Genomic DNA, 27902 nt, shown 5'->3' on the forward strand with positions numbered 1-27902 from the left:
ACTGACCGGTGCAACCAGACATTAGTAAAAAAATTTATTATTTTATTTATACAATTCATTTTTATAAGAAAATCATTAAAATTGAATAAAAGATGAAATTATAAATAAACAGTTAATATGATAATTCTAAAATAACTTGAAATATTAAAATAATATTAATTCTAACTCATAGTAAATAATTTACATTAAGAATTTCTACATGAAATTTATAATAATTTAATTCAATAAAATTAATCATGTGCTGAGAAAAAAAAAAAAAAAAAGTCATTGACAATAACAAAGAGTAGTGGGCTAGAAATTTGGGACTCCCATTATCCAAATATGTACTAAGCTCTGAACTTTATTTGAAGGCCAACCGAGCCCAGACTCAGGTTTTCAGCCTTTTCCAAGTAAACCCAACGGCTTATTTGTCCATGGCTAATTCTGGGTTTAGCAGAAACCAAAACTTTGACTGCAATGAGAGAATTTTATTTTTTGGATAAAGAACTTGTTAAAAAAGAGAGTCACTCAGAGGATTGATGCTAAGTTCTAATAAAGCAATAATCTTTTTTTATTCGTAAGAAAGAAGATGCCCATTTCACAAAAACGACAAACCAAAAATCCCCATTTTATTCTAAATAAAAAGAAAAATTTACCTTTTTGCGTGTTCTCTTGCTCTACGTACACGTGTTTTCTAGTGCTATAGAATAGAATAAAATGAAAGTGTAGGATTTTTCTAGATCTAGACATTACATGCTCCATTCAGAAAGTAGAATAATGCAATGCAGGAGTTTTTGTACAACCATGTACATTTGTAAGTATAATTAATTATAGTCAGAAAAAGAAAAAGGAGGAGATAATAAAGATAAAGACCTTTCTCAAATATCGCCAAGGGTATATCAACTGCAATCCTAGACAAGTCAAAGACCGTCTTTGTTGACCAAGACAACAGTAGCTGCTACCCAAACCCAAACCTCTTTCCTTTGAAGTTTGAACACCCCAGCAAGAACATGCCGTTCAAATTCCAGACACAAGGGTATTATTAAAACGCTGACGCAATCGTCCTCATTACAAACTTGACTCAAGTCAACTAAGTCTATCCATAAAGAGATGACTAAGGGCCAAAATAAGGGAGGAAAACTAAATGGCCTAAATAATCTTACAAAAGCTGGGCTACTCCATGCTCTCTGCTTCCCCACACACACAATTTTTCCTTAAAAAAAAAAAAAATGGCTGATACATCTGCAAGCACCTCCTTTAAATGCACAATATTAAATAAATATTGATGATAATAAGGCCGCCAATCCAATAACATTAACTAAGAAAGAAATCAAGGCACAACCTAGGGGAAACCGAGTCGTTCTCCTTGGCTAAGTGATGGACCGAAGGATCACCGGGAACATCATGCTTTGGAGGATCAAGTCGCCTGTACGGAACCAGTTCCTCAGGCGACGGGGTGATCCGAGTGTCGGCGCTCGTTTCCTTCAAGGAAACAGGGGAAGTTGCAGGGGCCTGTAAAATACAACATCAATTAGTAAATAAAAACATTGTTGCATTATAGAAATCAAAAAATATATATATAAATATGTTTGTAATAATATATAATAGCTAAAAATAAATTAATAGTAAGAGGGTGGTTAATGGTTGGAAAACGCACGCGATTAGGATTATCCGGGCGGGGAATGTAGAGTCTTCTTCGAGGTTCGTTGCCATTCCAATCCGGCGTCGTTTCAAGAAGCGTTTTGAGAGAGATCACTTGCTGAATTGCTTGCGATTTGTTCCACGACGGCCGTCTCATACCTGCAGCAACACACCATTCACTCACTGTATTTTCACATATTCAAATACCAATAAATACACGCATATATACATAGAGAGACCTTTCTCTTTGAGGTATCGTCGGCAATCTTCGCGAGTGAGCTGAGAAATGTCGTCTTCAGTGAGTTGTTGGAGCGGTTTGTCGAGAGGAGGCCGGGAAATGGTCTCCGCCGGTTGCATGGTGTTGTATTCCGGCCAGTAATCGGGGATGCCAAGCTCGAGAAGCAAGGATGATTACTGAGATTTTTCACAGTTTCCACCAATTTTTGGCGATTTTGCGGTAAATAAGAGTGTACTTTTTGAGCGTTTTGTTAATGGGAGTGGGCGAGAGAGTGAGTGCGTAGAGGTTGAGTTGAGACTTGAGGGGCATTTTGGGACACTGCGGCTCTCGCCTTTGTATTTTTCTAAAGGCTTGTTCATTTATTTATTTATTACTTTGTTGGGGCTGCAACCCCAGGACGCCACGTAATTGCTTTGACCTTTATTACCAACAAAAAAAATGTTTAGACAAAGATTTAACCTTTCCAAACTACTTACAATTCACCTAGTTCCAAAAAAAAAAAAAAAAAATCTTGTTTTTTGATTAAATGATTTTTTTATAAGATATTAGTATTATTTAATTTCTTAATTCTGCACTAGAATTTTTACTTTTGCTTTTTCAAAATTGATTTATGATGAGCTTACGTTTTTTGAGTATTTTACTTTTAAAAGTAAGAGGCACAGGGTATATGATATGACTTTTTACTGTGTAATAAAACTAAAGTGAAAGCTTAGATTTAAGCCTTAACTTACACAGAAGCCTTTTCTCAGCTGTCGAAGAAATTGGCTATTCTATTTAAGGTGTCAAGTATTTGCATAGGTTTTATTTTCCTTTAGTTAGAAAGAAAATTAAGTCATTGATGATTTTTCCTTTTCTTTTAAAAAATAAAAATATTTATGTTATTAGACATTAACAAACCTATTATTTCTATGTAGATATATATTTACTATCATTCCTAATCACCATCATTCATCACTACAATCATCACGAGTTACAGTAAATAATATAATTTATTATTATATATATATGTATTCTCATATTTAATTATACATTTTCATAATATTGAATTTTATAGAATTTTAAATATTTTCATAGTCTTAAAATATTGAAAATAATAATTATTTAACTAATTTTTTATGTTGCAGTCAAACAAAACAAAAGAGTTGTTTATAAAAATTTTCCAGAAAAAATATTTTTCCATTAAAAATATGTTTTAAAGATTAGTTATTTTCCATAGCCATAAAAAAGTTTGCAATGCTTCTAAAACTTTAAAGCATAATCCTTCTTATTATGACGATATATTTAGAAAAAAAAAAAAAGAACAAAGTCAGAACATTTTTTAAAAAACTCCTAGGTTTCATTCGTTTAGTTCATAGATGAAGTCAAGATTTGGTCTAGACAAGTGTTTTGCAAAATTATTTCATAATCATGCTACCCAACAAACAACTTAAATTATTTTTGTTTTTGAAAAGAAGGATTTAATTACTTATTTATTCTTGCTAGGATATGGATAGATATCCTCTGATTTTCTTTTTTTTTTTTTTTTTTTCAATTTCATATGAATCTTTTTTTTATATATAAATCATCCGTATTCGGACTATATTAACAAAAACTGTTTAATCCGGCTTGGAGTTTAATCACAGTTGAAACTCTTCGCCCCTCCCTGTAGGTGCATTTAGTAGAGATTAAATCCGAGAGCTCTTTCCACGTGCGTTTAGTAGGATCAAACTCGAGAGTTTTTTCCATATGTCCGGTCTGCGCTAAATAACCACATATCGTAATTTTATGTGAATCTTTCTTCTATGCTGTTATTAATGTCCGAACAATTAATTCAAATTTCATATCTAATTTAATTGCATAAGGGCAGTTTGCATTTATTTATCAAAAGAATTATTCAAAAAAATTAATGCAATACGAAGAAAGAAATTTGATTCCAATAACGCATGACAAAAAATTCAGACAATCACAAGCTCATCTCTACAAAGATAAAAATAAAAATTAACGAACCACCGAGTAGCTACGCTGTGGCACTTTCTTAAAGCTAGCCCACATGAGATCAACGTATAAAGGAAACTGTGCTATGGCGAAAAGGGTAACCGGCAAGCACGTTACTGCATAAATTGGAAACGCTGCATATTTCAATTCATCTCTAAGAACAAAGAAATGTCCTGCACAAAACGACACCAACATGGCCGCGATGGACACAAACAACGACGTTAAACCTAACAAAAGCTTTTTCGGTAAGCTTCTTCCAAAATCCTTCTCTTTGTATCGTGAAGTCAGTATTGCAAGAAACATGACGACTGATGTTACAGAGAAACAAAGAGCCACCACAGATGAAATAGCGAAGGCGTTGAATGCAGGGTGTCTTTCCAGCGTTGGCGTGCCTTTTTTTTCATCGACTCCGCCTGGGACGGTGGCTGCTGTGGCGAAGGCAACCGTTGCTATTAGTGCAGCCACAACAGAGCATGATTGGGAGGTGTTTATTAACCATTCGCCCCCGCTTTTCACGAGGTCCTTGTGTGTTTCACTGAATATGGCTTTTGCGGTTTTGTTGTCCTTGTTGTGGCGGGTGAAGAAATGGGGTGGCATGGACTGCTTAACAAACTGCAGTTTTTTCAACATCGATCATAAGCTATCTTAATTAGAAGAATGCTTGTGCAACGACATGTTATTATGTGATCTCTATCTATGATTAGGATTATTAGACATACCTCATACCACTTGACCTCCCATTGCATTTGTAAAGCAGCGCCTGGAATACGCCATGGCGTAGAGTCTCCAAGCATGGCAGCAAGGTGAAGAGCGCTATTTCCTTTATAATCTAACTTACGAAAGATACTGTCTCTCATTACTTTCCTCTTCAGCAAAAGTTTATAGACATGAGGTTGCCTATTTTCCACTGCTAATAACACTACATTCTTGTTTTCTGAGTTCACGTCATGAATTGCTACAGGAAACTTTTCCAAAATTTTGTCTACCATTTCTTCGATGCCATTTTTTGCTGCTATTAATATGGCTGTCTCTTTCACCGCCACTTCAGAAGTCTCCTTCTTCTCTGCTGCCATAAGTATTACATTTTTCATGTCCAAGTTTTTATCTCCCACAGGAAAATATTCTACGAGTTTGCACAACAACTTATCAACACCTTCCTTTACTGGAAACAATATAGGTGTCTCTTTCTTTCCCGTTAGGTCTTTTTGCTTGGTATTTACTGTCAATGACACATTGCAGTTTTAACTAAATTGGTTTATTAGATGATTCTAAGTTACACTAAACGCTAATTTTAGACATAATAATAATAAGAAATAAATGTCAATTTAATCCCCGGACTTGTTTAACAGGTCAAAAAGATCATATTTCACATTTTGAGCCAATTTAGTCCCTAAACTTGTATAAAATGATTAAAAAGATCCGATTTCACTTTTTAGATCAATTTAACCCATACTTATGTAAAATGATTAAAAAAAAAATCATATTTGACATTTTGAATCAATTTAACTCTAATTTATCATTGCATTTATAGTGTGAAAATCATTATGATTAAAAACAAATCATATTTGACATTTTCAGTCAATTTAACCTCTAATTATTCATTGTACTTACAATGTGAAAATACATTTATTAAAACTATAATTGGGATTGAGTTGATAGATTTGTTACAAAATTAATTAATTATAAAATGTAAGAAAATGATATATGAAGTATATTGTTTTTCTCTTTACCTTGATTGATGGATTTGAGTTTATAAATATGTATTGATTTGAATATTTTAAAATTAACCTCTATTACTGGGTTATCGCTTATGAAATCTATGTATTTTTTATGTTGAATAAATTAAAGTTATAATGCATATTTATAAATTTATTATATTATAAACATGATTTTTTTTTATGAATTTTAAATTTATATTCATACGTATTGAAAAAATTTGATCTGAATGTTTTTAGTGTAGGACAAAATGGATAAAAAGTTAATCATGTTAAATTAAATTAATTATTAATTTATAAAAATCAAAACAAGTTCAATGGTTAAATTGGCTTGAAAAGTAAAATTGAATCTTTTTAAATATTTTATATAAGTTCAAGAGTTAAATTGGCCCAAAATGTGAAATTTGATCTTTTTATTCCACTAAACAAGTTCAGAGACCAAATTGACCCTTATTCCTAATAATAACAATAATAATTAATTAAAGAAATTAATACCTTCATCTTCCTGAGGATAATTTTTGGTTGGGCTGATTTGGTCAGGGTTCTTGTCATCAGTACTATTTCCTGAATGGGGACTTTCACCGGAGAATGTATATTCATACATTTTAGCGCGTTGGAGAAGTTTTTCCATGATTTGGACAGACCATATATGCTTCTTTTTTTTATCCTCCAATTTTCTTATATCCGATGAACCTGATAATCAATTAATTAGTTAACCATACATATTAATATTTATATTGTTAAGACTTTAATATGCAAATGAAGGGAAGAAAAACAGACCTAATCCAAGTACGACTAACATTGCCTTGGACACAAATTTGAGGATGTCAAAGCACGTGTCGTAATTTGAAGGAACTAATTCATGGCTTCGGCTTCTGGTTGCTACTCCATTTTATAAACAAGATATCCGAATATCACTCTTTTAGAGTTATAATAATAGCAATCATATGTTAAACAAGATTATTTAGGAAAAACAATAGGATTATTTTAATCTCACCTTGTTGGTTCTCTGCATCCCCTCCCGGGCTTTCTGTTGGTGATTTCTTCGTTTTTGAGAAAAGCTTCCTTCCTTCTAATGTCAACTTCTTTGCTGGGATGACAAAAATGGCTACCATCATCAGTCATACAGCATTAAAGACTTTATTAGCAGAATAATAACCTAATGTTGGTTCTTATTATTGCATAATTATAAGCAGACAGTTAGATCAGTAAAAGTGAACTGCATCATCTGGAGTCGAATTTTATCTTTAAGTGACAAGTTTATAACTTGAGTCATTAATGAGAGGCCCGACCATAGAAATAAGTCTATAATAATAGTTCCATAAATGTTAGTAAAAGGGAAATCATTTTATTTATACTTGCCAAATTCAAATCCCTTCTTAATCAAAAGGAAGATATCCATGCACGTCTCGTAGTTTTCTGGATAAGTGGGCTTGCTATTGTTATTGGACGCCGTCACTGAAAATGATTGATTACTTATCTCCTCCGCCTTAAGCTCCTCAACAAATATACCTAATTTAAAATATACGAGAAATGAAAAGAAATGAAATGAACTAATTTGCAAGAAATTAAAAACTCATTATTTAACATATATATATACATACAGTGATATATCATCTTCTGGTAGGCTCCAAGATGGGTACCGCTTCTAAAGGCATTAGGATTACTTGCTAGGAGATGAAGAGGTGTTATTCCTTCTTCGTTGTGAGCGTTAGCAAGTTCTTCGCACAAATGGATTATTTGAAACGCTAAATCTGTCAATTAGACGCAACAATCCAAATATCTGAGCATAATATATAATTGAGGATCAGTACATTTGTATAAAATTTTTGAAAAATAGAAAAGTTACCAAAAAATTCCCCTGCAATGGCAACGTGAAGAATGGTATCACCGTCACAGGTTCTCCTGTAATACGAACGACCTTGATCAAGACCACAGATACTATGAAGGCAAAAAAATGTTTCCTTTTTCCCATGAAGAGCAGCCCAGAATAATGGAGTCTCGCCTTCCTCATTTCGTTGACCAATCAACGACGGTTCTAAATTAGCAATGGAGCTACACATCCGAGCAGTCCCTACTGCGGCGGCCAGATGTAGAGCTGTATTCTTTTGCTCGTTAGCGATTTCCAAAGCTACCTTTGCTTCATCAGGATGACTGCTCATAAGCTTTACCAACTCTTCCACGATATCTTCTTGACCGTCGCGGACTGCAAGATGTAACGACGTGTCGCCTGATCGGGTAATTTGTGCACTGTAAGATTTTGGATTAACTCTGTAGGATGCAACCACTTTGTTCCATTCACCTCTCATTGCTGATTTGAACAAGTTAGTCCTTAGATTATGCATCTCAGGATCGATGTTAGTTGTTCCCAAAGGAGAACCCATTTTTTCTGCTTCTTCCTCTTATGCTGCAATGAGTAGGTTGATTAAAATGGGGGATGGGTATGCAATTATAAGTAGTTAAGGTGCTTCTGGGACCTTAAAAGACTTGGATTTCAAGTATTGTGAGTTCCAACTCGTGATCTTTGCTCTATAGAGGGCAATTTTCTGCACTAGAATTTTAGCTTTTGCTTTTGCAAAATTGATAGGAAAGAAGAAGGAGACAAGTGCAATTCACGAGTTTTGCTTTTAAAAGTAAAAGTCATAGACATACGACTTTTTACTGTTTCATAAAACTAAAGGGAAAGCGTAAGCTTAATCTACACAGAGACTCAAAAATAATGGCCACCCTAGCTATACATATATGCATGCAAATCGTCACGCCTCTTTGTTACTTTCAAATAAACCTTACAATGCTGAAATTAAAGTGGTATATATTCCAGATAATGTGAATGAAAAAGAAAAAGTTACAAAGACAAAGTAATATTCGATGTGCCATATGCATTATTTCCAGTCAGTCCGTCAATTTCTATTGCTGCTTCACTTTGTCTCAGAATTCTTAAGTTGTCCTATAAATTCCTTTTAATATAAATAAAAATGATAAATTCTTGAACTGACATATAAATGGCTTAGCTTAACAACTGTCAGAGAAAAAAAAAAAAAAAACCATATGCAGAGTTTAAACATTCTGCCAAACTTCAGTTTACGTCAAGGGACCTGTCTATTTATTTCTTTTTAAGATATCGACAAATGTTATTCTCTTTTTTTACATCCATTATTTGTCTCATTTTAATAATTGTGTTTCAAAGACACATTTACAGTGTGAAGTATGGTCGTCGAAGATGATACATATGTATATGGGATAGAGTTAAAAAAAATTGTGGTGTAAGTTTCAAATATCTATTAACACAGCACAATTTGATAACCTAATTCAGTATAAAGAGGTCTGTGATTGAGAAATCATAAAACATTAATCAGTAACATGCTGGTCGGATAAAACGTGAGAGGGTAAAAAATTTTGGATAAAACTTTTTAGTTCAAAAAATTTTGGATAAAACATTAATTCAATGATTAGAAACACCTCCTTGAATATGAACCAAACAAATCAAAAACAATTTTTTAGTTCAGAGAATGGTATTTCTGAATCATCAATTGAAAAAAAAAAAATAGCACAATAACGATTAAAAAAAATCATTTTTCCTGTATTTTGATATATATGTGCAAACCCCATTCACCGCTATAGGCAACTATCTTTAGTACATTGATGTGGCCCTAATAATTTTTTTTAAAGAATTACTCATAAAATATTGAATTTTTTTTATTTTATCCTCTAATTTTTCAATTTCACCCCTTTAAATTTTTTTTAGCCCTCTAATTTTAATTTCCGGCTCTATTGCTGGTGTGATGCAACAGTTATAAGGAGATATAAGGCTTGTTGATTAACCCTCTCTTTATTTATACTAAATATATTTGTTACACCACACATTCCATTATTACAAGCATCGATGTGAATATACATTTATTATATTATATTACATACTTAGCTAAAAAGGGCCATGATCAATGATGAGAGGGCCTCAGTCTATGAAGAAAATTGTGGATGGCACAAACCGGAACTTTGTAAACTTGGGGGATTTCCAAATATAGGCTCAGCCGATGAACAGGTTGACATCATACTAGTGAGTTGAGCATGTCCCCAGGGCCAAAGCCAGCAAAGCAATTCTTGCGGACAGGCTTTCAGACTATCCGGTGTTTTCTCAGTTAAGTATGCAGGATCAAACTCTACATCATCAAGCTTCACTGGCGAAACAGCAGAACGATCACGCACGATAGTCAAGTAGTCTTTTGTCTTACCTTGAAAATTATACTCCAAGAACGCCACAGTGATGCCACCTACACCTCTCCTCATTGGAGCATTGGAACCGCTTCCGTTGGCAGTGCACAAATCATTGAAAAATTGTACGACAAAATCCGAAGTTAGATCATCATTTAACATGTCCAAGTGACCATACTCAGTAATAACAAAATGGCCTTTGGGAGGTTTGGATTTGGAGAAAAACTCCTTATGGTTCAGGTTGTCAGGAGCACAGGCAGGCCAAAAAGGGAAATGGGGATGTTTTGGTTGATCACCTAATCCAGTTCCGATTATGGTAACAGGAACCGATAAGTCAAACGTACCGTCTCTGAGAATTATAGGCTCACTACATTCTTTGCCAAGCCCTGCAACAGGATCTACTCCTAATAGTGCTGAAATATTCACTTCCTGCAATGAGGTCTTGGCCTTTCCAAGTGCAAGTGCAAATGCTATCTTTCCACCTCTACTGTGGCCTGCAAGAGCAAGTTTATTCTGTAAGTCTCCTTTGACACTTCCAGGAAGTACAGACTGGAGCCCTGAGTACAACCATTTTGCGACTTGTGCTGCCCACTCGAGTTCTGTATCTCCACATACTGGTAGTTTAGGTATGTCCAATTCCCAAGGAAAGATAATATGTAACTTCTCCGTGCAACCATATAGCTGAGAATTACGATTTCATGACACCAAGGAAATTTTTAGGCAGAATAACGTCAAGTAAATGTGTGTGTGTATATATATATATATATATAGGGTACATGCAAATCTATATTACAGAAGCGTCAAACATGAACAATCTAGCAAGAACAAATGAATATAGAAAATGTTTTGGTTAGGTTCACTAGGAACCTAGAAACGTTTACTGGCACATGGACCCAGTGCGGGTTCAGGATAGCAAGCAATACTGGCACATACCAAATATGCCAGAAATGGGTTTAAAAGTTAATTACATGAAATTCATTATGCCAAACAAGTTCATGTACATATAGCTCTGGAAATGGAAAAGAAATACCTGAGGAGCGACGAGTATATATCCATGGGAAGCTATATGTTCAAAAAGTTGAGTGTAGTAAGAGTTTTGGAGGCAGGTGCCATGTAGAAACAGAATGACGGGATAAGTGCCATCCTCAACTGGTCTAACAATTAATAAGGGTTTAGGAGGCGAATCGTCGCCAAGCTGTGATTGATTCACATGACAACATACTGTTGACAAGTTTCCTGTTTCGAAGACACTAAGTGTTTCTGTTGCCAAAGTGTGAGATGCAAACAGCATAACTAACAAAGTCACCAGCAGTTTTGCCATCTCTTTCTCTGTGTATGGGAGAGAAAGAGAGTGCTCTACCTGTTTTTATAGTGCTGTTTCATTTTTCTCGGCATTCGTTTTTCCTCCCTACTTTTGGAATTTAGTACAGAAGAATCAACGAACTATGCATATTGTTCACACTTCAAAGTTTTCACATTTTCTTTCACCGGATCGACATGCATTTCACGATGGAATCGGAATTGAACTTGGAACTATAAAATATCGTCAAGTAAATAGTCCCAACGGACAAAACTAATAAAATCCTGCCGTGTGAACTGCAGAAAATGGCACTGAAATTTGTCTATAAATATTTAATAGGTCGACGACAAATTTGTGGCAGGTATAAGTAAAGCCAATCAGCCTGCAAAACTCCAAATCCAGCTGGAGCCTACTTATTTATTTCTCCCTGGTCCCTAGCATATCATCTTCTACTTTTTTTACATCCTTAAAAACTCTAACGGTTCAATTCTCAAGATAAAATTTGATTTTTCAAGCCTAGTGTGAATCTATACAATTTTTTACATTGACAAATGGTTATTTTGCATCAGAGCATTGGAATTCACTATCATAACATCATGATTAGATGTTAGGGCCTGAAGCTGGCACGAACTTATCATATATTTTTCTTTTTTGATCAGCAAATTTTTTTTCTTTGTAGCTTGAGCCACCCATGTAATGAGTCAATAGTGAATTGTCATTTAGAAAATTATCACAATTTGTGCTAATTTTTGTTCTATATTTTCCAGTAAAAAGACTATAACACTCTCTAATATTTAAAAAAAAAAAAAGAAGATAATCCTCTCAGTTGCACCAAATAAGTTTGTTGGACTGACTTGATATATGGATGAGCTACACATCGAATGTAGGTAAGTCTTTCTCGTATAAAAACCTACCGATATTTTACAGTATTAATTTTTTCTTAATCTTGTAACATTCAAATTATATCTAACCAGAACTCATTCATCACTTCAATATTATTTTTTATACATTTATAGAACCGTAATTTAAAAAACAAGAATCATATGAATTTTGGCTTATTGAAATGCAGGATTACAAATTCAACCCCTTGAAGAAAATTAGTAAGAGAACAATAATTCAATGTCACGTATATGAGTCGTCTGCAAGAGTTAAGCAGTCGCCAAAACCAAATTAACCATAGAAAAAGAAAGCAGAAGAATCACAAATTCAAGTCATTCTGGCAGCTAAACTTGGGCATGGTTTTATGCTTCAGTGAATTGAACAGGATCAAGCTTGACAGGAGCAACAGAAGGTTCCTGCACAATAGTCAAATAGTCTCCACTTTGACCTTCAAAATAAGCCTTCAAAAACGCCACAACGATACCACCTACAGTTTTCCTCATAGGCTCCTTAGGACTCTGACTACTCTTGCACAGAGAATTAGTCAATCTGCCTACTAAATCCTTTATATTCTCATTCAACATATCCATATGACCATACTCTGCTGCAACAAAATGGGTAGTAGGGGCTCTACACTCGTTGAAAAACTCTTCATGGTTAACCTCATTTGGCGCACAAGCAGGGCAAACAAGCCAGCATATTGGCTGGTTACCCAACCCTGTACCAATCACAGTTACAGGTATCGATAAGTCTAGAGATTGTGGCAGATATGTAAAGGTTTTGGGTAGAGTAGGGTTGTTTTTGCTCATTCCTTCTACAGGGTCTAAAGCTGCTAGGGCTAAAATTTTTAGTTTTAAAGGAATGTTTGCATATCCAAGTGCAAGAGCAAATGCTGTCTTTCCTCCTCTACTATGGCCTCCAACAGAAAGCTTGTTTAGGTCTGCTTTAATATTTTCAGGAAGTACAGATTGGAGGCCTGAGGCTGAGGGCAACCAGTTCATAACTTCTGCTGCGAATTCGAGCTCTCTTGGTCCACTGATGGGTAGCATAGGTATCACTCGGTTTATCAGGCATGAATACAACTGAGAATTAAACAATATATCGTTATCATATAAAATTCCAACAAAACAAGGAGGGGGATCATCCCTTTCAATTAGAGACATTATGCACTAGAAGCCAAATATATGTATGTTATATACCTGAGGAGCTACAACTATATATCCATGAGAAGATATATGTTCAAGAATATCAGTGTAGAAATAGTTGGAGAGGCAGGTGCCATGGAGAAACACAAAGACAGGATATGTGTCTTCAACATTAATTGGTGTAACAATTAATAAAGGTTTAGGAGGTGAAGCTGCAGACTGATCTGATTCCTCCACTTGATAATATGTGGTGGATAATTTTCCTGTTCCAAAAACACCTAAACTACTAGACCTAGCTTCCAATGATGAAGATGCTAGAAGTGTTACTAAGAGGGTTATTAGCAGCAGTTTTGCCATTAATATAGTTCTGTAATTAAAGAAGAAAGTTATGGATGAGAAATTTAAACTAATTTATGCTGTGCCCTATATATAGTGTTGTAAGAGCTTACAAAATTGAATACTGAATTTTCCATATATGGCATGCTTTTGTACGTATCTGGAAAAATTGGGTGGGAGAGTTCATAGATCTTTTCCTCGGTCTTTCAAGGAATTACACATCATCTTTGCTGTCTATTCCTCCAAACAATTCATTTGAACTTTCCAAACTTAAAGATATTCGTTATTTAAGACGGAAGAAGAAGCTATACACAGTAACTAACAAAAACTGATAACTAATTAGTAATTAGTGAAGAGAATAATAATTAGGAAATTCTAATAATTAAAGAGTTAATACCCAAGTAGATTTTTAATTAGATTGGTATTAAATTGATTTCAAACGTCCTGATTTGTGAATATATTGTTCAACAGAATAATAATGTGGGTGGACCAATTACCTGTTAGGAGACAATTGACTCCTCAAATTAGACTACATGCCTAGAACCTATTAGGCCCATTCTAGTACTTTTCAATGTTTAACCCAAAAAAAGCCCAATCCACTACTTAGACAAGCCGTTGGCCCAAAATCCTTACCGAATTCAACAACACTATTGAGAGAGAGTTCTAACTTCGGTATGTATTGTAGTAGATATCAGATCAGATCTGCTCTGCTCATAGTTTTGGTATCCCTACCATTTATCTAAAAGAGTCCATTTATATAATTAAGCATTTGACATTTAATATAATTAAATATCAAATACTCAATTAACTAAAAAAATATAAATGCCGACAATATTTTGATGTATAACTTGACCATAAAATATCATTTAGGCTGTATTTTATCTAGGATTGAGAAATTAACTATAAGATAATGAATTTAAATTGTTAGAATGGAAATGAGTAACAAAAATAGATTAAAAAAAAAAAGAAAGAATTAAAATTGCATAATAGACTTATAATAAGGTTTCATCATAATAGAATTATAATAGAGTTAACACGAGGCAATTAAGGGCCAATTCTTCAATCCTCACATCATTACAGGAAATTTATTATGATTCAGTGAATGATGTGTCTTATTTAATAGGCTTGTTATTACACTTGAGCATGGTTTTGGTGTTGCATCTTGAACTGGACAGGATCAAGCGTAACAGGAGCAACAGAAGGATCTTGCAAAATGGTCATATAATCTCCACTCTCTCCAAACAGATAAGCCTTCAAAAAAGCAACAAAAATGCCACCAACTGTTCTCCTCATCGGATCCCTACTGTCTTTACTGTTCTTGCACATTACATTTGCCATAATCCCCAATAATTTATCTTTTAGCCCATCATCTATCACATCCATGTGACCGTAATCTGTAGTTACAAAATGGCTAACAGGATTTTTGCACTCACTGTAATACTCTACATGGTTCATTCCATTTGGAGCACAAGCAGGACAAATCAACCAGCAACTTGACTCGTTACCTAACCCAGAACCGATCACAGCCACTGGAACCGATAAATTAAAAGAGTTAGGTATGTAAGTGAGAACTTTTGGATCAACGACCATATTTTCAGTCCCTTCAACCGGGTCTAGACCTATTAATGCTGATATGGTTACAGTTAATGGTGTTTTAGCATATCCAAGGGCTAGAGCAAATGCCATCTTTCCACCTCTACTATGGCCTGCAATAGCAAGCTTGTTTATGTCTCCTGTAATATTTTCAGGTAGAACATTTTCTAAGCCTGAAATCAACCAGTTTGCCACTTCCGCTGCAAAGTTAAGCTCGTCCGGTCCGCTTATCGGTAATATGTTAATTAACCACCTTAAGCAAGAATATAACTGCAAGGAATTCGATATAATCCAACTTCAGTAATATTAAGCAAAATATAGATAGACATGGAAAAATGGAGATATACCTGAGGAGCGACCACAATATATCCATGAGAAGCGATATGCTGGAGGATATCAGAGTAGAAATAGTTCTCAAGGCATGTGCCATGGAGAAATATAAGAACTGGGTAGGTGCCAGCTACAGTTGGTCTAGCAATTAATAAGGGTTTAGGAGGTGAAGATTGAACATTATCTAATACTGTGGACAACGTTCCTGGTTCAAAAACACTGATTGTTTCCTGGTCAAGAGAATTAAAAGGTTTATGATTAGCTTCCTTTAGTACTGGTTTAGTTTCAGAAAGAGAAGAAGTTAGAAGTAATGCAAACAGAGTTATGAGTAGTTTTGCCATGTTCATGATACAGTGTTACTTGTGAGAAAGTATAACCTAGATCTCCCCCTTCTTATAGAGTTGGAAAATGTTATTAATGCATACTTAATTTAGGATGTAATTTACAAACAGCCAATTCAATGATGAAATGCTTAAAGAAAATTACAGGAAAAATGCAATTATTCTATATAATGAAGAAAAAACATAATTATTATTATTTTTATATAAAATTTTAAGGTTTGAGGATAAAGTCAATCGCAATAATTGTACTCGTGTTGCACTTTTTTTTTTTTTTTTTTACATTGATGGCGTGATTCATTCTATTCACAAATTGTTATGAATATTAAGTTGCGTGGAAAAAAGAATTAATTCAATTTTGATATTAAATGTAAATAATTCTTTTCCATTTATGAACTTTTAATCCTAAAAACTTTACAGAAGATGTGAAATATGAATTGTGAGACCACCAAATAAAAAGATGAAAAGAGGCATTTCAATCAACATCCCAGAAAAAATCAAAATACTGTCTTTTTTATCACTTTCCCATCTCTTTTTTTCTTTTTCTTTTTCTTTGGAAGGAAACATTTTCCTTTTTACTTTAGCAGCTTTAGTAACTTATTAATTTACGAAAAGTACAATACAATATCATTATGATACATCTTTGCTGTATCTTTAGCTTTAGTAACTTAAGTGAGTCACGTACGGTCTAATAGTCTTTTCACTTATGTGAGGAACAAGAGGTCTCAATTTTGAATCCTCTCGATCATAAGTGTTTAATTTTACCAATTTGGTGAGTGGAGGGTTATTCCTTATTGTGTAGGCCATAGTGCTATTTCGGCCTATTAAGCCTCTTAATAAATTAAAAAAACTATTTTTTAAATAAATGCATATAGATACTTAAGCATTTAAAATTTAAAATTTTATCTTTACTAAATTTATTTTTTAATAAATATATATGGCAATGAGATATTTGAAAATATTTTTATATTTTATTTATTAAATATTTAATTCTTTTATGATATATATAAGAAAATATATTCTTTTATTAATATTTTTTTCTTTGTGTTTGTATAATTTGATCAGCTGTATTTTTTAAAAAAAAAATTTCAAATAGAATACATAATGTTTTATTTAGGAGAGATAAAAAAACGAAAAAAGTATATTATTTTTATTAATATTTTTTCTTTTATGTTTGTAAGATTTGATTGAATATGTTTTTTAAAAGGTAAATTTTTAAATAAAATTTATATAATTAATCTCATAAATAGTTGAAAATTTTAATTTAAAAAATATATATAACATTTTATTGATATATTTATATATCTATATATATTGAAATATTTTTTTTGTTAAGTGAATTTTGAAAGTTTTATTTTTAATAATAATTTTTTATTTTCTTTTTCGTTACTAAATAATTTGTAATTATTATCATTTTAATTTACTAAGAGATTTATATCCCTTGCAATAAATAGATAGTCTATTGATAATTAAACATTTTTAATTTTCTTGATATTTTTTCTTTTTATATCTTAAATCTGTTTGATTTAAAAGAAAATAATATTTAGGAAACCGGAAAAAAACTAGAATTATGTAGTTCTGTTTAGGTTACTTTTGGGGTTTCAAAAATTTGTATGTATATGCATATATTCCTTTCTCTAATATATCGGGTAAATAATACTGCTACCGTAGCCAAAGTGATTTTCACTATTAATTCAAATCACCCTCTCGTTTCTTTTCTTTTACCTAACAGTAAAAATTAATTTATTATTATTTTTTATTATAATTGTATATAGATATTAATTTGAGGCTCAGGGTATGGATTGGAGATTGAATGGTAGCTTGATTTTATATTTGGGCATCTATTAGGATTTTAAAATCTGCATTTATAAATTAGAGATTAAAGGATTAGGTCTACAGATTAGGTTGAACTTTATTGTAAGACCACTTCGTTACATAAAAATAAAATTAAGTACATAAAAAAATAATATTATAAATAATTGTATGATAAAATGTAATACAAATTAACTATAGTATTTATTTTAAACTAAAGAAAATTTATACTTTAGTATAGATAAAAAAATAAGTATTCAATAAGTATAATTAACGTGCAACGTGCAAATGCATGTCAAACAAAAAGAATAGTAAATTATATCAATTTCCACGTCTTTTAGCATTGAATTATCATGCCGTTATGATTTATCAAACAAGGGGACAAAAGATTCCATATCGATTACGAATCACAAGAAATTAATAAATCTGTTTCCTTGTCGTCGGTGTTAATTATCAGAAATGAAATGACATCGACGGGGAACCAATTCATTGAATCAAAAGGAAATAATGTGTTTCTAAGCCTCCAAGTGACAAAGATAGTGTGAACACACGTTCATGAATCATGGCCAACCAGAAATAAGTCAGTACTAGAGATAAATAAACAAATTTTTATGTCCACTCCAACATTATCTTTGCTTGAAAATGTATTATAATTTGTAAAATATGACAACTATAATTTTTTTTTTCTATATTTAACAAGAAAGATTGGTGGTTGCGACTGACTAGTGCGAGCAGACATTAGTAAAAAAATTTATTATTTTATTTATACAATTCATTTTTATAAGAAAATCATTAAAATTCAATAAAAGATGAAATTATAACTAAACAGTTAATATGATAATTCTAAAATAACTTGAAATATTAAAATAATATAATTCTAACTCATAGTAAATAATTTACATTAAGAATTTCTACATGAAATTTATAATAATTTAATTCAATAAAATTAATCATGTGCTGAGAAAAAAAAAAAAAAAAAAGTCATTGACAATAACAAAGAGTAGTGGGCTAGACATTTGGGACTCCCATTATCCAAATATGTACTAAGCTCTGAACTTTTTTTTAAGGCCAACCGAGACCAGACTCAGGTTTTCAGCCTTTTCCAAGTAAGCCCAACGGCTTATTTGTCCATGGCTAATTCTGGGTTTAGCAGAAACCCAAAACTTTGACTGCGATGAGAGAAGCTTTTTGGATAACGAACTTGTTAAAAAAGGAGAGTCACTCAGAGGATTGATGCTAAGTTCTAACCATTTAATTATTCTAGACAAAAATGGCAAAATCTAGTTAGGTCTTAATAAAGCAATAATCTTTTTTTATTCGGAAGAAAGAAGATGCCCATTTCACAAAACGACAAACCAAAAATCCCCATTTTATTCTAAATAAAAAGAAAAATTCACCTTTTTGCGTGTTCTCTTGCTCTACGTACACGTGTTTTCTAGTGCTATAGAATAAAATAAAATGAAAGTGTAGGATTTTTCTAGAGCTAGACATTACATGCTCCATTCAGAAAGTAGAATAATGCAATGCAGGAGTTTTTGTACAACCATGTACATTTGTAAGTATGTCGTATAAATAAATTGGGATCAAATATACTGTATTATGTACCGTACAATAGTATTTATGTGTAATTTGATTATTGTTTAAGAAATTTTCTATATACGAAAAAGCATAGTCTACTATTATTAGATTGTTAATAAAAAACCTCACTCGCTAAAATTAAAACCCAATTGACTTAACAGCTACGTAAAAGAAGGCCCCGAATAATCTAGACTCAGTTCTAAACTCTTACACGTTTTGTTTGTTAGCAACTTAACATATCCATTAACCGTCTACTGAATCTTCCACATTTTACTTAACGGCGCTTCCACACAGGTCGACATATCACGCGACGTATCTTGATCTTTCTCACTCGCCGAAACCGCTCTTCTTATCAACCCTTTCTGCGAATTCCATCTCATTCTTCCACCTAAAATCAAAGAACCTAACTGAAACTTCACTTTCTTGTAATCCAATCAAGAGCATATCACCAAAAACCGTCGAGCTTCTCTTCAGAATTTCTTGACAAGTAAGCAAGATGTGGGCCCAGCCGTACCGCAAGAGTGACGTGGAGGCCGGAGCGAGACCTCTGTATCCGATGATGCTTGAGAGCCCGCAGCTCCGGTGGGCCTTCATAAGGAAAGTCTATTCGATCATTTGCTTCCAATTGTTGGCGACTATTGCGGTGGCAGCCGTCGTGGTTTCTTATCATCCGATTGCGCATTTCTTTGTTAGTACTGGTGCCGGACTCGCACTCTACATAGTTCTCATTATAATGCCCTTCATCGGTACGAGTTCGCTTTTAGTTTTATGTGTTTTTTTATTGCTCTGGATTTTTGGAAACTAATTTGGTTTGGCAATTGAATTGGTGATGCAGTTTTATGCCCTTTATACTACTACCACCAGAAGCATCCGGTGAATTACTTTCTTCTTGGAATTTTTACCATTTGTCTATCGTTTGCCGTTGGATTAACTTGTGCTTTTACCAGTGGTGAGTTTTCCTTTCTGTTGTTCATTGGATTTCTTTCTGTTTCTGGTTGAATTTAATTAGTACTGCAAAAGGTGGAGACAGGTTTGGAAAAGTGGACATAGGCCTAGGCCAAAGATCAGGATACGAAGGATCTCCCTTTGCGGATACTTATTGTTCTACTTCATTTTTGTTAATTGTTATTTGCTTTATTATGGAACGAACATTTAAAATTGTGATTTTCAAATATGCATTATGAATGCCACAATGATTTTCAAACATACAAAATTGTTCCCTCGATATTGTCCAAATTTCTGAAGTGATCAAGTAGGCAAGGCCCAAACTTTTTTTCGTTACTAGTAGGCAGGTGACCAAATCACAGGCTTTACACAGACAATTCCCTTCCTTTTTTCGTTTGTTTTTCAACAAAAACATTCAGTCGTAGGATTGCCCTATGAACGAGTTTGAAAATGGACTAGGATGTTGTTTAGCCTTTTGATCGATCTAAGTCAAGTATATGTGGAGCCTAAATGTAATAATCAACCTATGGTCATGAACCCTTGGTGTTTCTGGGACAGTAGCAATTAGAAGACTGTGCCTTTCCTTGGATATTCCAGGATTGAGAAAGTTCCACAAATAATTGCAATTTCCTGCTGTTATCTCACAATCTTCTTCCACATTCAATATGTACTAGTCTGTGGCAAGGGTCCAGAGCTCCTAGTGTGCTTAACCTGCATATTATTTTTATTAAGAATGCTACATTTAACAATATAAGTGTATTGCTCTTGAGGCAAAATGCAAAACTATACTGCAAAAGGATATTACCAAGTCATTATGTTTTATTGTCTGTTAATTTTGCTAACAAGATTTTTGTATTGGAATCAACAGGGAAGGTTATTCTGGAATCAGTTATTTTGACTACTGTAGTAGTTCTGAGTCTTACTTTATACACATTTTGGGCTGCAAGGAGAGGCCATGATTTCAACTTTCTTGGCCCCTTTTTGTTTGGTGCCATAATTGTTCTTATGGTGTTTGCTTTCATTCAGGTATAAATTATCCTTCACTCTTGTCTATGAGTGGTGAATTTTTTTTTTTTGTTTTTTCTGGTCTCCTTTGACTTGGAGTTTCTAATGGTTGGTTTGTTGTTCTATTCTTGTTGCTGGCTGCAGATTCTCTTTCCATTGGGCAGAATCTCTGTCATGATCTATGGATGTTTGGCTTCAATCATATTCTGTGGGTACATTATATATGACACTGATAACCTAATCAAGCGCTACTCCTACGATGAATATATCTGGGCTGCAGTGGCTCTCTATCTGGACATCATTAATCTTTTCCTCTCGTTGCTTACTATTTTTAGGGCTGCTGAGAGCTAATACAATTGTTCAATTTTATTTTGTCTTTTCTGCTACTGGATCAAAAGAAATTGTTGGCAATATGTAAATCTTTATCATTTGTAAGTTTAGTGGGCAAATGTTGAGATTATGAGAAATTCTGTTAATCCTGGTAAATAATAGATAATCTTAGCAAATCTTGTCATCCAGTTGTTGTTTCCCTGAATCATTCTTATGATATTTGATTGGTTATTCTTGTGATATTAGAACTTGATTCCCAACTGTTGGATTTTGTGGATTGAGACGATGAATGAACTTGTTCACCTCAAATGAGTTTTCTTTTCCGAGGAATAAACTATTCAATCTCCTTGAGCTTTATGACATTGACATCGAAGAGGTAATTATACAGCCTACCTGTAGCTCCTAGTTATATTGATGTTGAGCCATAACCCTCTTCCTAAAGTCAAAGTGCATTGGTGCTTCAATTCTCAAGAGGAATGTGAAATGAGATTTCTATAGGTGTAGAGTGGACCTGGAGATGGCCAATAAATTTGGTAATCAGTGAAGCTGAGATTTGAAATCCAAATCGGGAATTTCATTGAAATTCCCAGCACAGCACCGAGATATACAATCTTTGAAAGTGTAGGCAGCTTCACTCTGACGAGTGTAAAGCTGTGGAGGCAGGGGAGCATCCAGAAGTGTTGGAAATTCCCGACTTCCAGAAGGAATTCATTTTCAAAGTCTATTTGATTACAGCCTTTCAAACTCTGCTTACCGTTTTAGGCGCAGCCACATTTGTCGTTTCAATTCGACCGTTGGCGTATTTTATTGAGAGCACTGCTGCTGCACTACCTTTCTACTTCGTCATCAGCTTAACAGCAATCACAGGGAGTTGTATTTTTTTTAGATAATAATAAGAACAATTACTATTATTATGGTTTAACCAAGAGTTTTATATAGCTTTTGATATTGATCTAAGAAATGAATCAATGCAGCAATATTATGTCTGCTGTACAATCACCATTCGGGTGCCGATTTCCTTTTGCTTGGATTATTGACTACTGCTCTTGCGTTTTTTGTTGGATTGACTTGTGCAGTTGCTAGTGGTAATATATGCCGAAATTCTTAAGCATTCTCTATTTCTTTATGTACTAATCGGAGAGTGATGAACTTAATAAAATCACCAAGAACGAATTGAAATAATTTGATTTGGTGACAGGCAAGGTTATTCTTGAATGTGCAATTTTGACTGCCACAATGGTACTGAATCTTACACTCTGCACATTCTGGGCAGCGAACAAAGGCCATGTCTTTGACTTTCTGGGGCCATTCATGCTTGGTGGTACCATTTTGGTTGTGATGTTGGCTTTAATACAGGTAAGTATTTGTGACTTTGAGTAATTCATTTGACTATCTGGTTATTAGAGAATATTTATTTATTCATACTGTTTCTGGTTGCAGATTCTGTTTCCATTGGGTAGAGTTTTTGTGATCATGTATGGATGGTTTGGTTCATTCACCTTCTGTGGCTACATGGTGTATGTCACTGACAGCCTAATTATAAGGAGTTATTCTTATGATAAATGCATTTGGGTTGCAGTTTCTTTATATGTAAACATCATCAATCTCTTCCTCTTACTCACTATCTTCAAAGCTACTGATTTCTAATAAAATATATGAAACCTTGCTGATCACATATGTATAACTACCTCAAATAATTTGAAATCTATCATATTTAAACCTTTAAAACTTGATATGGGTTCATTGAAATCGAAACTGTAAATATCGAACAATCTAAACAATGGATTATTGAATTCTTGTTTTGTTAGTTACATCAATGTTTCTGTAACAAGCAGACATATAATTGTCAGACACAAAGGTGACTTTCCCAGAAAAGAATGAGGACAAGTTAATGCTTGAAAGGAAAATTTAATGCTTCACATCCGAACTCTGCTTTGTATTCATTTCCTAAATGGCTAAACAAGGGACAACAGACAAACATAGCTACCCATTTTCTTCATTAAACTCCAATCATCAATCAAAGCAATAAACTCAAGTAATTAATTATGTGGCCTAAGCCATATCAGAAGAGAGACGCAGAGACAGGAAGGCACATTCCAAAACCAATTCCACTGGTGTTAGAAAGTATAGAACTGCGGTTCTTCATTCGCAAAGTTTATTCGATAGTATAGAACTGCGGTTCTTCATTCGTAAAATTTATTCGATTATATCCATACAATTGCTTGTAACGGTTGTAGTTGCAGCTACTGTTAATTTGTCCATCCTGTCAATGATTTTCTCGTGCATACAAAGGCTGGGTTGGCTCTCTACATAGTCATCATCATTATCCCTTTCATTGGTACTGCAATTTTTTATATGTATCTATGTGGTTTTTAGTTTATTTACGAGGTTTTTGTTCACAGTTGCAAAATCATCAATGCAGTTCTGGGCCCACTGTACTACTATTATCGGCTGCGTCCTGTAAATTATGTTCTTCTTGGTGTGTTTACTGTTGCTCTCGGATTTTTAGATGGACTCACGTGTGCATTTACCATTGGTATTAATACATAATCCCAAGTTTTCTTTTTCTTTTATTATTTTTTTGGACACCTAAATTTATGTAATTTGTATTATTTTGATTTCATTTGTTGACAGGGAGAGTTGTTTTTGAATCTGTGACTCTAACAGCTATAGCTGTGGTGAGTCTCACACTTTACACATTCTGGGCAGCAAGGAGAGGCCATGATTTCAGCTTTCTTGGACCTTTCTTGTTTTGTGCCTTTATTGTTCTTATGTTATTTGCTCTTGTTCAGGTATTAAAATATTCATCTTTCAAACATTTCTGTGTTTGGATAAAGGTAGTTACTGTACTATGACTTTTTTCCCTTCATAAAAATACAGATTTTCTTTCCTTTAGGAAAAATCTCTGTAATGATGTATAGGTTCTTGGGGTCAATCTTATTTTGTGGATACATCATATATGACACAGACAACCTGATTAAATGTTATGCTTGGGACGAGCACGTTTGGGCTGCAGTTTCTTTGTATTTGGATATTATCAATCTCGTCTTCTCTCTGCTAACTCTTTTCAGTGCCCAGGAATGATAGCTAAAGGAGGTATTAGTATCGTTATTAAGCCTTCTGTTTCTATTCCTTTTGTGCTATTTAGCTTTGGAGACTTAAAGATCTGAAATTTATTAATCTTAATTATAACATTAAGAAAGCAAGCCTAAGAAATTCAGATATGATCTTGTTGTTCACTTCTACAGTTGGTATTACTCACAAGAACTAACTAATAACTTGTTCTGAATTGCATACATCTGCTTAGCTATAAAGTTTCTTCTTCCTTTGGGAGACAGTTGAGAGCAGCTTGGCAACGCCGTTAGTCCAAATATCATGTTCTCTCTTGTTCTCGCACTCGAACTCTACAATCCCTCTTGTCGCTGTTTTCAGCCCAAAGTATCGTCGCTGGTCTCCACCATCGAACAAGTGTCTTCCTGGCCATGCCGGCATGTTCCTGCACACCTCTAATACCACATCTGCAGTTCACATAATGTAGATAATATTATTGAACATTTTACAGTAGCTGTGGAAATGGAGGCTAAGCTCATTCTTGAATGTTCTTTTTCTTTAGCAGAATTAGGACCTCATTTTGGTGTTTAATGCTTAATTAGCTAATAATAACTCACTTTTTTTCTTTTTAGTAATGGTCCCTACAACATGTTTACTTTTCATCTTCAGCATCACCTGCAAACAATAATTAAAGATCATTAAAAAACTCGAAATGCTTCAAATAGGGAAAAAGTTAAAAAAAAATTGAAATAAAATCCTCACCTGTCCGGATCGGTGAATGTACACAGAGACAATTTTCCAGTGTAGATCACCTGCAAAAGCCAAGATGGGATTGGATAAATGTGAGCAGATGTTTGTTATTGACAAGAAAAGGTAAAGAAAATGATACCTTTGCGCGTCCGTTTGAGAAGCTCACTGCCTCTTGCAAGAAACTCTAGGTTACAGGCACCAAGAAAGTTCTCTCCATAGACAAGCTCGCCGCTGTAGCTTCGTGTATGATGGCCATTATTAGTTGCAGCACCACAAATTCCGATACCTCTCTCTGTTGGTATCGCTGCTGCTACATTCAGAACATCTTTCAATGCTCTTGCCTTCAACGTTGCTGCCCCGCGAAGAGCTGCATATTAAGGAAAATTTCACCATTAAATTGAATCTTAATTAAGAATTGACATATTACAACTAATATTTGCATACTAGTCGTTACCCGTAGCTGCGGCTGCTGTAAGAGTGGTGATATCATCATGTGAACGAACATTAACAGCAGAGCTCACTACTGATGCAAGATGGTCACGCTCAGCCCCCATAGCCTCAGCAGCTTCTACACATTGTGCAGCCACCAGTGTTGCTGCAGATGCCACAGCCATATCAGTCTTGGCTAGCTGCTCATTTCTTCCTGAGGCTGAAGAAGAAGCCGTGGCTGCTGCTATAGCAGCTATAGCAGCAGCAACCGCGGCTACTGAAACGGCTGCATGGAGCTGCGCATTGTGCGTTCTGCTTTCTTCTTTCTTCCTCTCTTTCCTATCCTTCAACCACCTTCCAACTGTCTTTGTTCCACCAGCAGCTGTACCACCACCATTGCCGGCGCTGGCACGACCTCCATTGAATAGGGGGTTTATCGTGTTCTGTGAATGGAAATACTGCATGGACAAAATAATGACGATTCATTCATTAACCAATGAGTTTGTAATAAAGTTGAAATCTTTAACAGTTTTAGACAGCTTGACACTATTCATTCCTTCTATACTAGATTATTGGTAGTGTAAAAATGGTAATTGATGGAAAGAACATGGGGTCATAAAGACGAGGTTGCCTTGGTCACAAAATGCAACCTTTGCACGCAAAATCATGAATGAAAGCGAGTCCCATGCTGTTATTATTTCAAGTGAAGCAGGGTAAATTTGGCAGGGTCTAATAAAGGCCAAAGTTTGCTCCATCTGAGCAAGGCAACCAAAATTACTTGTAAGACATGAAAACGCTGTTTCTAGCTCAATACTTGTGCTGCTTACTTCACTCATTAACTCCGACAGTCCTTTCACCAAAAACCCATCTTTCTACATGGAAAAATTTCACAACCCCTTTAAGATTTTTTTAGTCTTCGACACGACTCTAATACAACTGAATTGGTGTTGAAGGGGTTCAGTTCGATTATTTGTGTTATATGCATATGGACTAATTTTTAATGTAGACTAATAGGTATCCAAAGTAATGTAATTTAATGGGATAGCTACAGTTAAAACTAGGGTAGAGCAAGAAAATCAAGGTGATTGCTGTTATTGTGCCACAGCTGAGCTCAAGTAACAGCTTTTTCCTTTTCTCTTCTGGATTTTACTCTACTTTTGTATTGGGCAGTGAAGAATGAAGACCGCCAAACTTAGTAGACAAGACATCTCAAAAAGATTTTAGGAGAGATGGATAAAGGTTTTATTGGAAGAATACAAAAGCATCACTCTGTATTTTCTGCAACATTTAATTCTATATAGTAAAGCAATAGAGCACAAAGATCGACTAGAATCAGAGGTAATGCCAATTCTTGGCCTTAATAAAAAGAAAAGAAACAGAAAAAGCTGTAGCGACATTTGATCTACTGTCTTCTATGCCCAACAAAAAATTATATAGATATATAATCATAGTTAAAAGGGTTTTAAAATATAAAATGTAGTTAATAACCAAAAAGAAAAAAGAAAAAAGAAAAATAATATACCTTAACAATATCATTAAACTCTTCAGAAGGTGAGATTGGAGGGCTGTCCGATTCTGCCAAGTTCAAAGGACCACTGCTGTGAGAAAGCCTTCCTGATGTCAATGGTGACACTTCCTGCAAATGCAAATTAGACCATAAAAAAGAAATGTAAAAAGACCAGTATCTGCCTTGCAGTAGAGGAGTTTAGGAGTTGATAAAATATGTTTAATATATTTTCACATTAACCAATAGTGGCACTCGTAATGCAAGAAGTTGGAAGATGAAATATTTTCAGACATGTTTTGCACTTACTGACTGTGACATAATACGTTCAAGAACTAGTTGAGAAGTAGCAGAAGAAGCAAAAGAGAATTGATTTGAAGAAGAAGAATTGATAGTATTAGGAACAATAATTTCCTCAGTCTCAGCAGAGACATCTTCAAGTATAGAAGAAGTGGTGCAAGTAGAGCTACTAGCAGTAGACTTGTTAGAAGCCATGCAAGAAAGAGCTTTAGAGACTTCAAGAGCCGAAACACTCCATGACCTTGACAAGAACTCCATTGGCACTTTTGGGCTTTCTGGGAGCTGCATAGAACAGGCAGTAGAGCTGTGCTCTAGCCTGCGAGGTATTATTAACGGTATTTCTTCCATGGGCGGGGATGAAAGCAAGAAGGGAAGAGTTGGATTTCAACTTTGAAATTTTTAGTAAAGATTTAAAGAACGGTAGGGGGTTTCGGGTCGCTTTATACCCATAAATTACAGGGGTATCCAGTACGATTGGGCTCGTCTACTCCTTTTTGTACGTTATTTGTTCATGCTTT

At 34.2% G+C, this 27902-nt stretch overlaps 8 protein-coding genes and 1 pseudogene across 9 annotated transcripts; 3 read left to right on the plus strand and 6 right to left on the minus strand.

Moving 5' to 3' along the window:
* Positions 1–587: 587 nt before the first annotated feature.
* Positions 588–2194, minus strand: LOC149496449 (protein TIFY 4B-like). The gene is made up of 3 exons (XM_089721083.1): positions 1860–2194; positions 1637–1779; positions 588–1491 (listed from the first exon to the last, which is right to left on the minus strand). Exons 1-3 carry the CDS (start codon positions 1975–1977, stop codon positions 1294–1296), a joined length of 459 nt encoding a protein of 152 aa, XP_089577209.1. The 5' UTR covers positions 1978–2194; the 3' UTR covers positions 588–1293.
* A 1546-nt stretch (positions 2195–3740) lies between these two features.
* Positions 3741–8135, minus strand: LOC119370781 (uncharacterized). The gene is made up of 8 exons (XM_089721651.1): positions 7397–8135; positions 7152–7301; positions 6910–7059; positions 6545–6637; positions 6328–6429; positions 6043–6240; positions 4552–5051; positions 3741–4444 (listed from the first exon to the last, which is right to left on the minus strand). Exons 1-8 carry the CDS (start codon positions 7929–7931, stop codon positions 3836–3838), a joined length of 2337 nt encoding a protein of 778 aa, XP_089577777.1. The 5' UTR covers positions 7932–8135; the 3' UTR covers positions 3741–3835.
* Positions 8136–9357: 1222 nt separating this feature from the next.
* LOC105649942 (chlorophyllase-1, chloroplastic) lies at positions 9358–11263 on the minus strand. Its single transcript, XM_012236786.4, has 2 exons — positions 10790–11263; positions 9358–10440 (listed from the first exon to the last, which is right to left on the minus strand). Exons 1-2 carry the CDS (start codon positions 11078–11080, stop codon positions 9508–9510), a joined length of 1224 nt encoding a protein of 407 aa, XP_012092176.2. The 5' UTR covers positions 11081–11263; the 3' UTR covers positions 9358–9507.
* An 894-nt stretch (positions 11264–12157) lies between these two features.
* Positions 12158–13440, minus strand: LOC105650221 (chlorophyllase-1). Its single transcript, XM_089721956.1, has 2 exons — positions 13138–13440; positions 12158–13020 (listed from the first exon to the last, which is right to left on the minus strand). Exons 1-2 carry the CDS (start codon positions 13438–13440, stop codon positions 12301–12303), a joined length of 1023 nt encoding a protein of 340 aa, XP_089578082.1. The 3' UTR covers positions 12158–12300.
* Positions 13441–14398: 958 nt separating this feature from the next.
* LOC149496450 (chlorophyllase-1-like) lies at positions 14399–15719 on the minus strand. Its single transcript, XM_089722170.1, has 2 exons — positions 15360–15719; positions 14399–15282 (listed from the first exon to the last, which is right to left on the minus strand). Exons 1-2 carry the CDS (start codon positions 15687–15689, stop codon positions 14551–14553), a joined length of 1062 nt encoding a protein of 353 aa, XP_089578296.1. The 5' UTR covers positions 15690–15719; the 3' UTR covers positions 14399–14550.
* Positions 15720–19279: 3560 nt separating this feature from the next.
* On the plus strand, positions 19280–21538 carry LOC149496451 (protein LIFEGUARD 2-like). The gene is made up of 4 exons (XM_089721554.1): positions 19280–19816; positions 19906–20019; positions 20884–21041; positions 21165–21538. The coding sequence occupies exons 1-4, from the start codon at positions 19567–19569 to the stop codon at positions 21369–21371; spliced, it is 729 nt and encodes a 242-aa protein (XP_089577680.1). The 5' UTR covers positions 19280–19566; the 3' UTR covers positions 21372–21538.
* A 168-nt stretch (positions 21539–21706) lies between these two features.
* LOC149496452 (protein LIFEGUARD 4-like) lies at positions 21707–23431 on the plus strand. Its single transcript, XM_089721346.1, has 5 exons — positions 21707–21726; positions 21976–22223; positions 22325–22435; positions 22549–22706; positions 22791–23431. The coding sequence occupies exons 1-5, from the start codon at positions 21707–21709 to the stop codon at positions 22995–22997; spliced, it is 744 nt and encodes a 247-aa protein (XP_089577472.1). The 3' UTR covers positions 22998–23431.
* On the plus strand, positions 23085–24509 carry LOC149496453 (protein LIFEGUARD 2-like; annotated as a pseudogene). The gene is made up of 5 exons (XR_016320878.1): positions 23085–23088; positions 23408–23688; positions 23773–23886; positions 23985–24142; positions 24231–24509. The product of XR_016320878.1 is annotated as a protein LIFEGUARD 2-like (transcript).
* On the minus strand, positions 24500–27824 carry FKD1 (FORKED 1). The gene is made up of 7 exons (XM_089721553.1): positions 27394–27824; positions 27103–27216; positions 25606–26038; positions 25291–25518; positions 25164–25213; positions 25019–25076; positions 24500–24868 (listed from the first exon to the last, which is right to left on the minus strand). Exons 1-7 carry the CDS (start codon positions 27730–27732, stop codon positions 24654–24656), a joined length of 1437 nt encoding a protein of 478 aa, XP_089577679.1. The 5' UTR covers positions 27733–27824; the 3' UTR covers positions 24500–24653.
* Between the last annotated feature and the right edge of the window lie 78 nt (positions 27825–27902).

The sequence above is a fragment of the Jatropha curcas genome, chromosome 5, assembly GCF_041381405.1.
Source record: "Jatropha curcas cultivar XTBG-Jc1 chromosome 5, XTBG_Jcur_1.0, whole genome shotgun sequence".
Classification (NCBI taxonomy): domain Eukaryota; kingdom Viridiplantae; phylum Streptophyta; class Magnoliopsida; order Malpighiales; family Euphorbiaceae; genus Jatropha; species Jatropha curcas.

Bases quoted from the DNA above. Each gene is read 5' to 3' on its own strand.
- LOC149496451 (XM_089721554.1), top strand. From the start codon at position 19,567: ATGTGGGCCCAGCCGTACCGCAAGAGTGACGTGGAGGCCGGAGCGAGA. The intron at 19,817-19,905 runs GTACGAGTTCGC...TTGGTGATGCAG, and splicing joins CATTATAATGCCCTTCATCG to TTTTATGCCCTTTATACTAC. The intron at 21,042-21,164 runs GTATAAATTATC...TGCTGGCTGCAG, and splicing joins TGGTGTTTGCTTTCATTCAG to ATTCTCTTTCCATTGGGCAG.
- LOC119370781 (XM_089721651.1), bottom strand. From the start codon at position 7,931: ATGGGTTCTCCTTTGGGAACAACTAACATCGATCCTGAGATGCATAAT. The intron at 7,302-7,396 runs GTAACTTTTCTA...TCTAATTGACAG, and splicing joins CATTGCAGGGGAATTTTTTG to ATTTAGCGTTTCAAATAATC. The intron at 6,638-6,909 runs GCAAGTATAAAT...TTGTCATCCCAG, and splicing joins TAAGAAGGGATTTGAATTTG to CAAAGAAGTTGACATTAGAA.
- LOC105649942 (XM_012236786.4), bottom strand. From the start codon at position 11,080: ATGGCAAAACTGCTGGTGACTTTGTTAGTTATGCTGTTTGCATCTCAC. The intron at 10,441-10,789 runs GTATTTCTTTTC...CGTAATTCTCAG, and splicing joins ATATACTCGTCGCTCCTCAG to CTATATGGTTGCACGGAGAA.
- FKD1 (XM_089721553.1), bottom strand. From the start codon at position 27,732: ATGGAAGAAATACCGTTAATAATACCTCGCAGGCTAGAGCACAGCTCT. The intron at 26,039-27,102 runs GTATATTATTTT...TTGTCCATGCAG, and splicing joins AGTTTAATGATATTGTTAAG to TATTTCCATTCACAGAACAC. The intron at 25,214-25,290 runs GTATCATTTTCT...TGGCTTTTGCAG, and splicing joins TCTCAAACGGACGCGCAAAG to GTGATCTACACTGGAAAATT.
- LOC105650221 (XM_089721956.1), bottom strand. From the start codon at position 13,440: ATGGCAAAACTGCTGCTAATAACCCTCTTAGTAACACTTCTAGCATCT. The intron at 13,021-13,137 runs GTATATAACATA...TTTAATTCTCAG, and splicing joins ATATAGTTGTAGCTCCTCAG to TTGTATTCATGCCTGATAAA.
- LOC149496449 (XM_089721083.1), bottom strand. From the start codon at position 1,977: ATGCAACCGGCGGAGACCATTTCCCGGCCTCCTCTCGACAAACCGCTC. The intron at 1,780-1,859 runs GTCTCTCTATGT...GTGTTGCTGCAG, and splicing joins ACGATACCTCAAAGAGAAAG to GTATGAGACGGCCGTCGTGG. The intron at 1,492-1,636 runs GTGCGTTTTCCA...TGTATTTTACAG, and splicing joins GCCCGGATAATCCTAATCGC to GCCCCTGCAACTTCCCCTGT.
- LOC149496452 (XM_089721346.1), top strand. From the start codon at position 21,707: ATGACATTGACATCGAAGAG. The intron at 22,224-22,324 runs GTATTTTTTTTA...GAATCAATGCAG, and splicing joins AACAGCAATCACAGGGAGTT to CAATATTATGTCTGCTGTAC. The intron at 22,436-22,548 runs GTAATATATGCC...ATTTGGTGACAG, and splicing joins GACTTGTGCAGTTGCTAGTG to GCAAGGTTATTCTTGAATGT.
- LOC149496450 (XM_089722170.1), bottom strand. From the start codon at position 15,689: ATGAACATGGCAAAACTACTCATAACTCTGTTTGCATTACTTCTAACT. The intron at 15,283-15,359 runs GTATATCTCCAT...AATTCCTTGCAG, and splicing joins ATATTGTGGTCGCTCCTCAG to TTATATTCTTGCTTAAGGTG.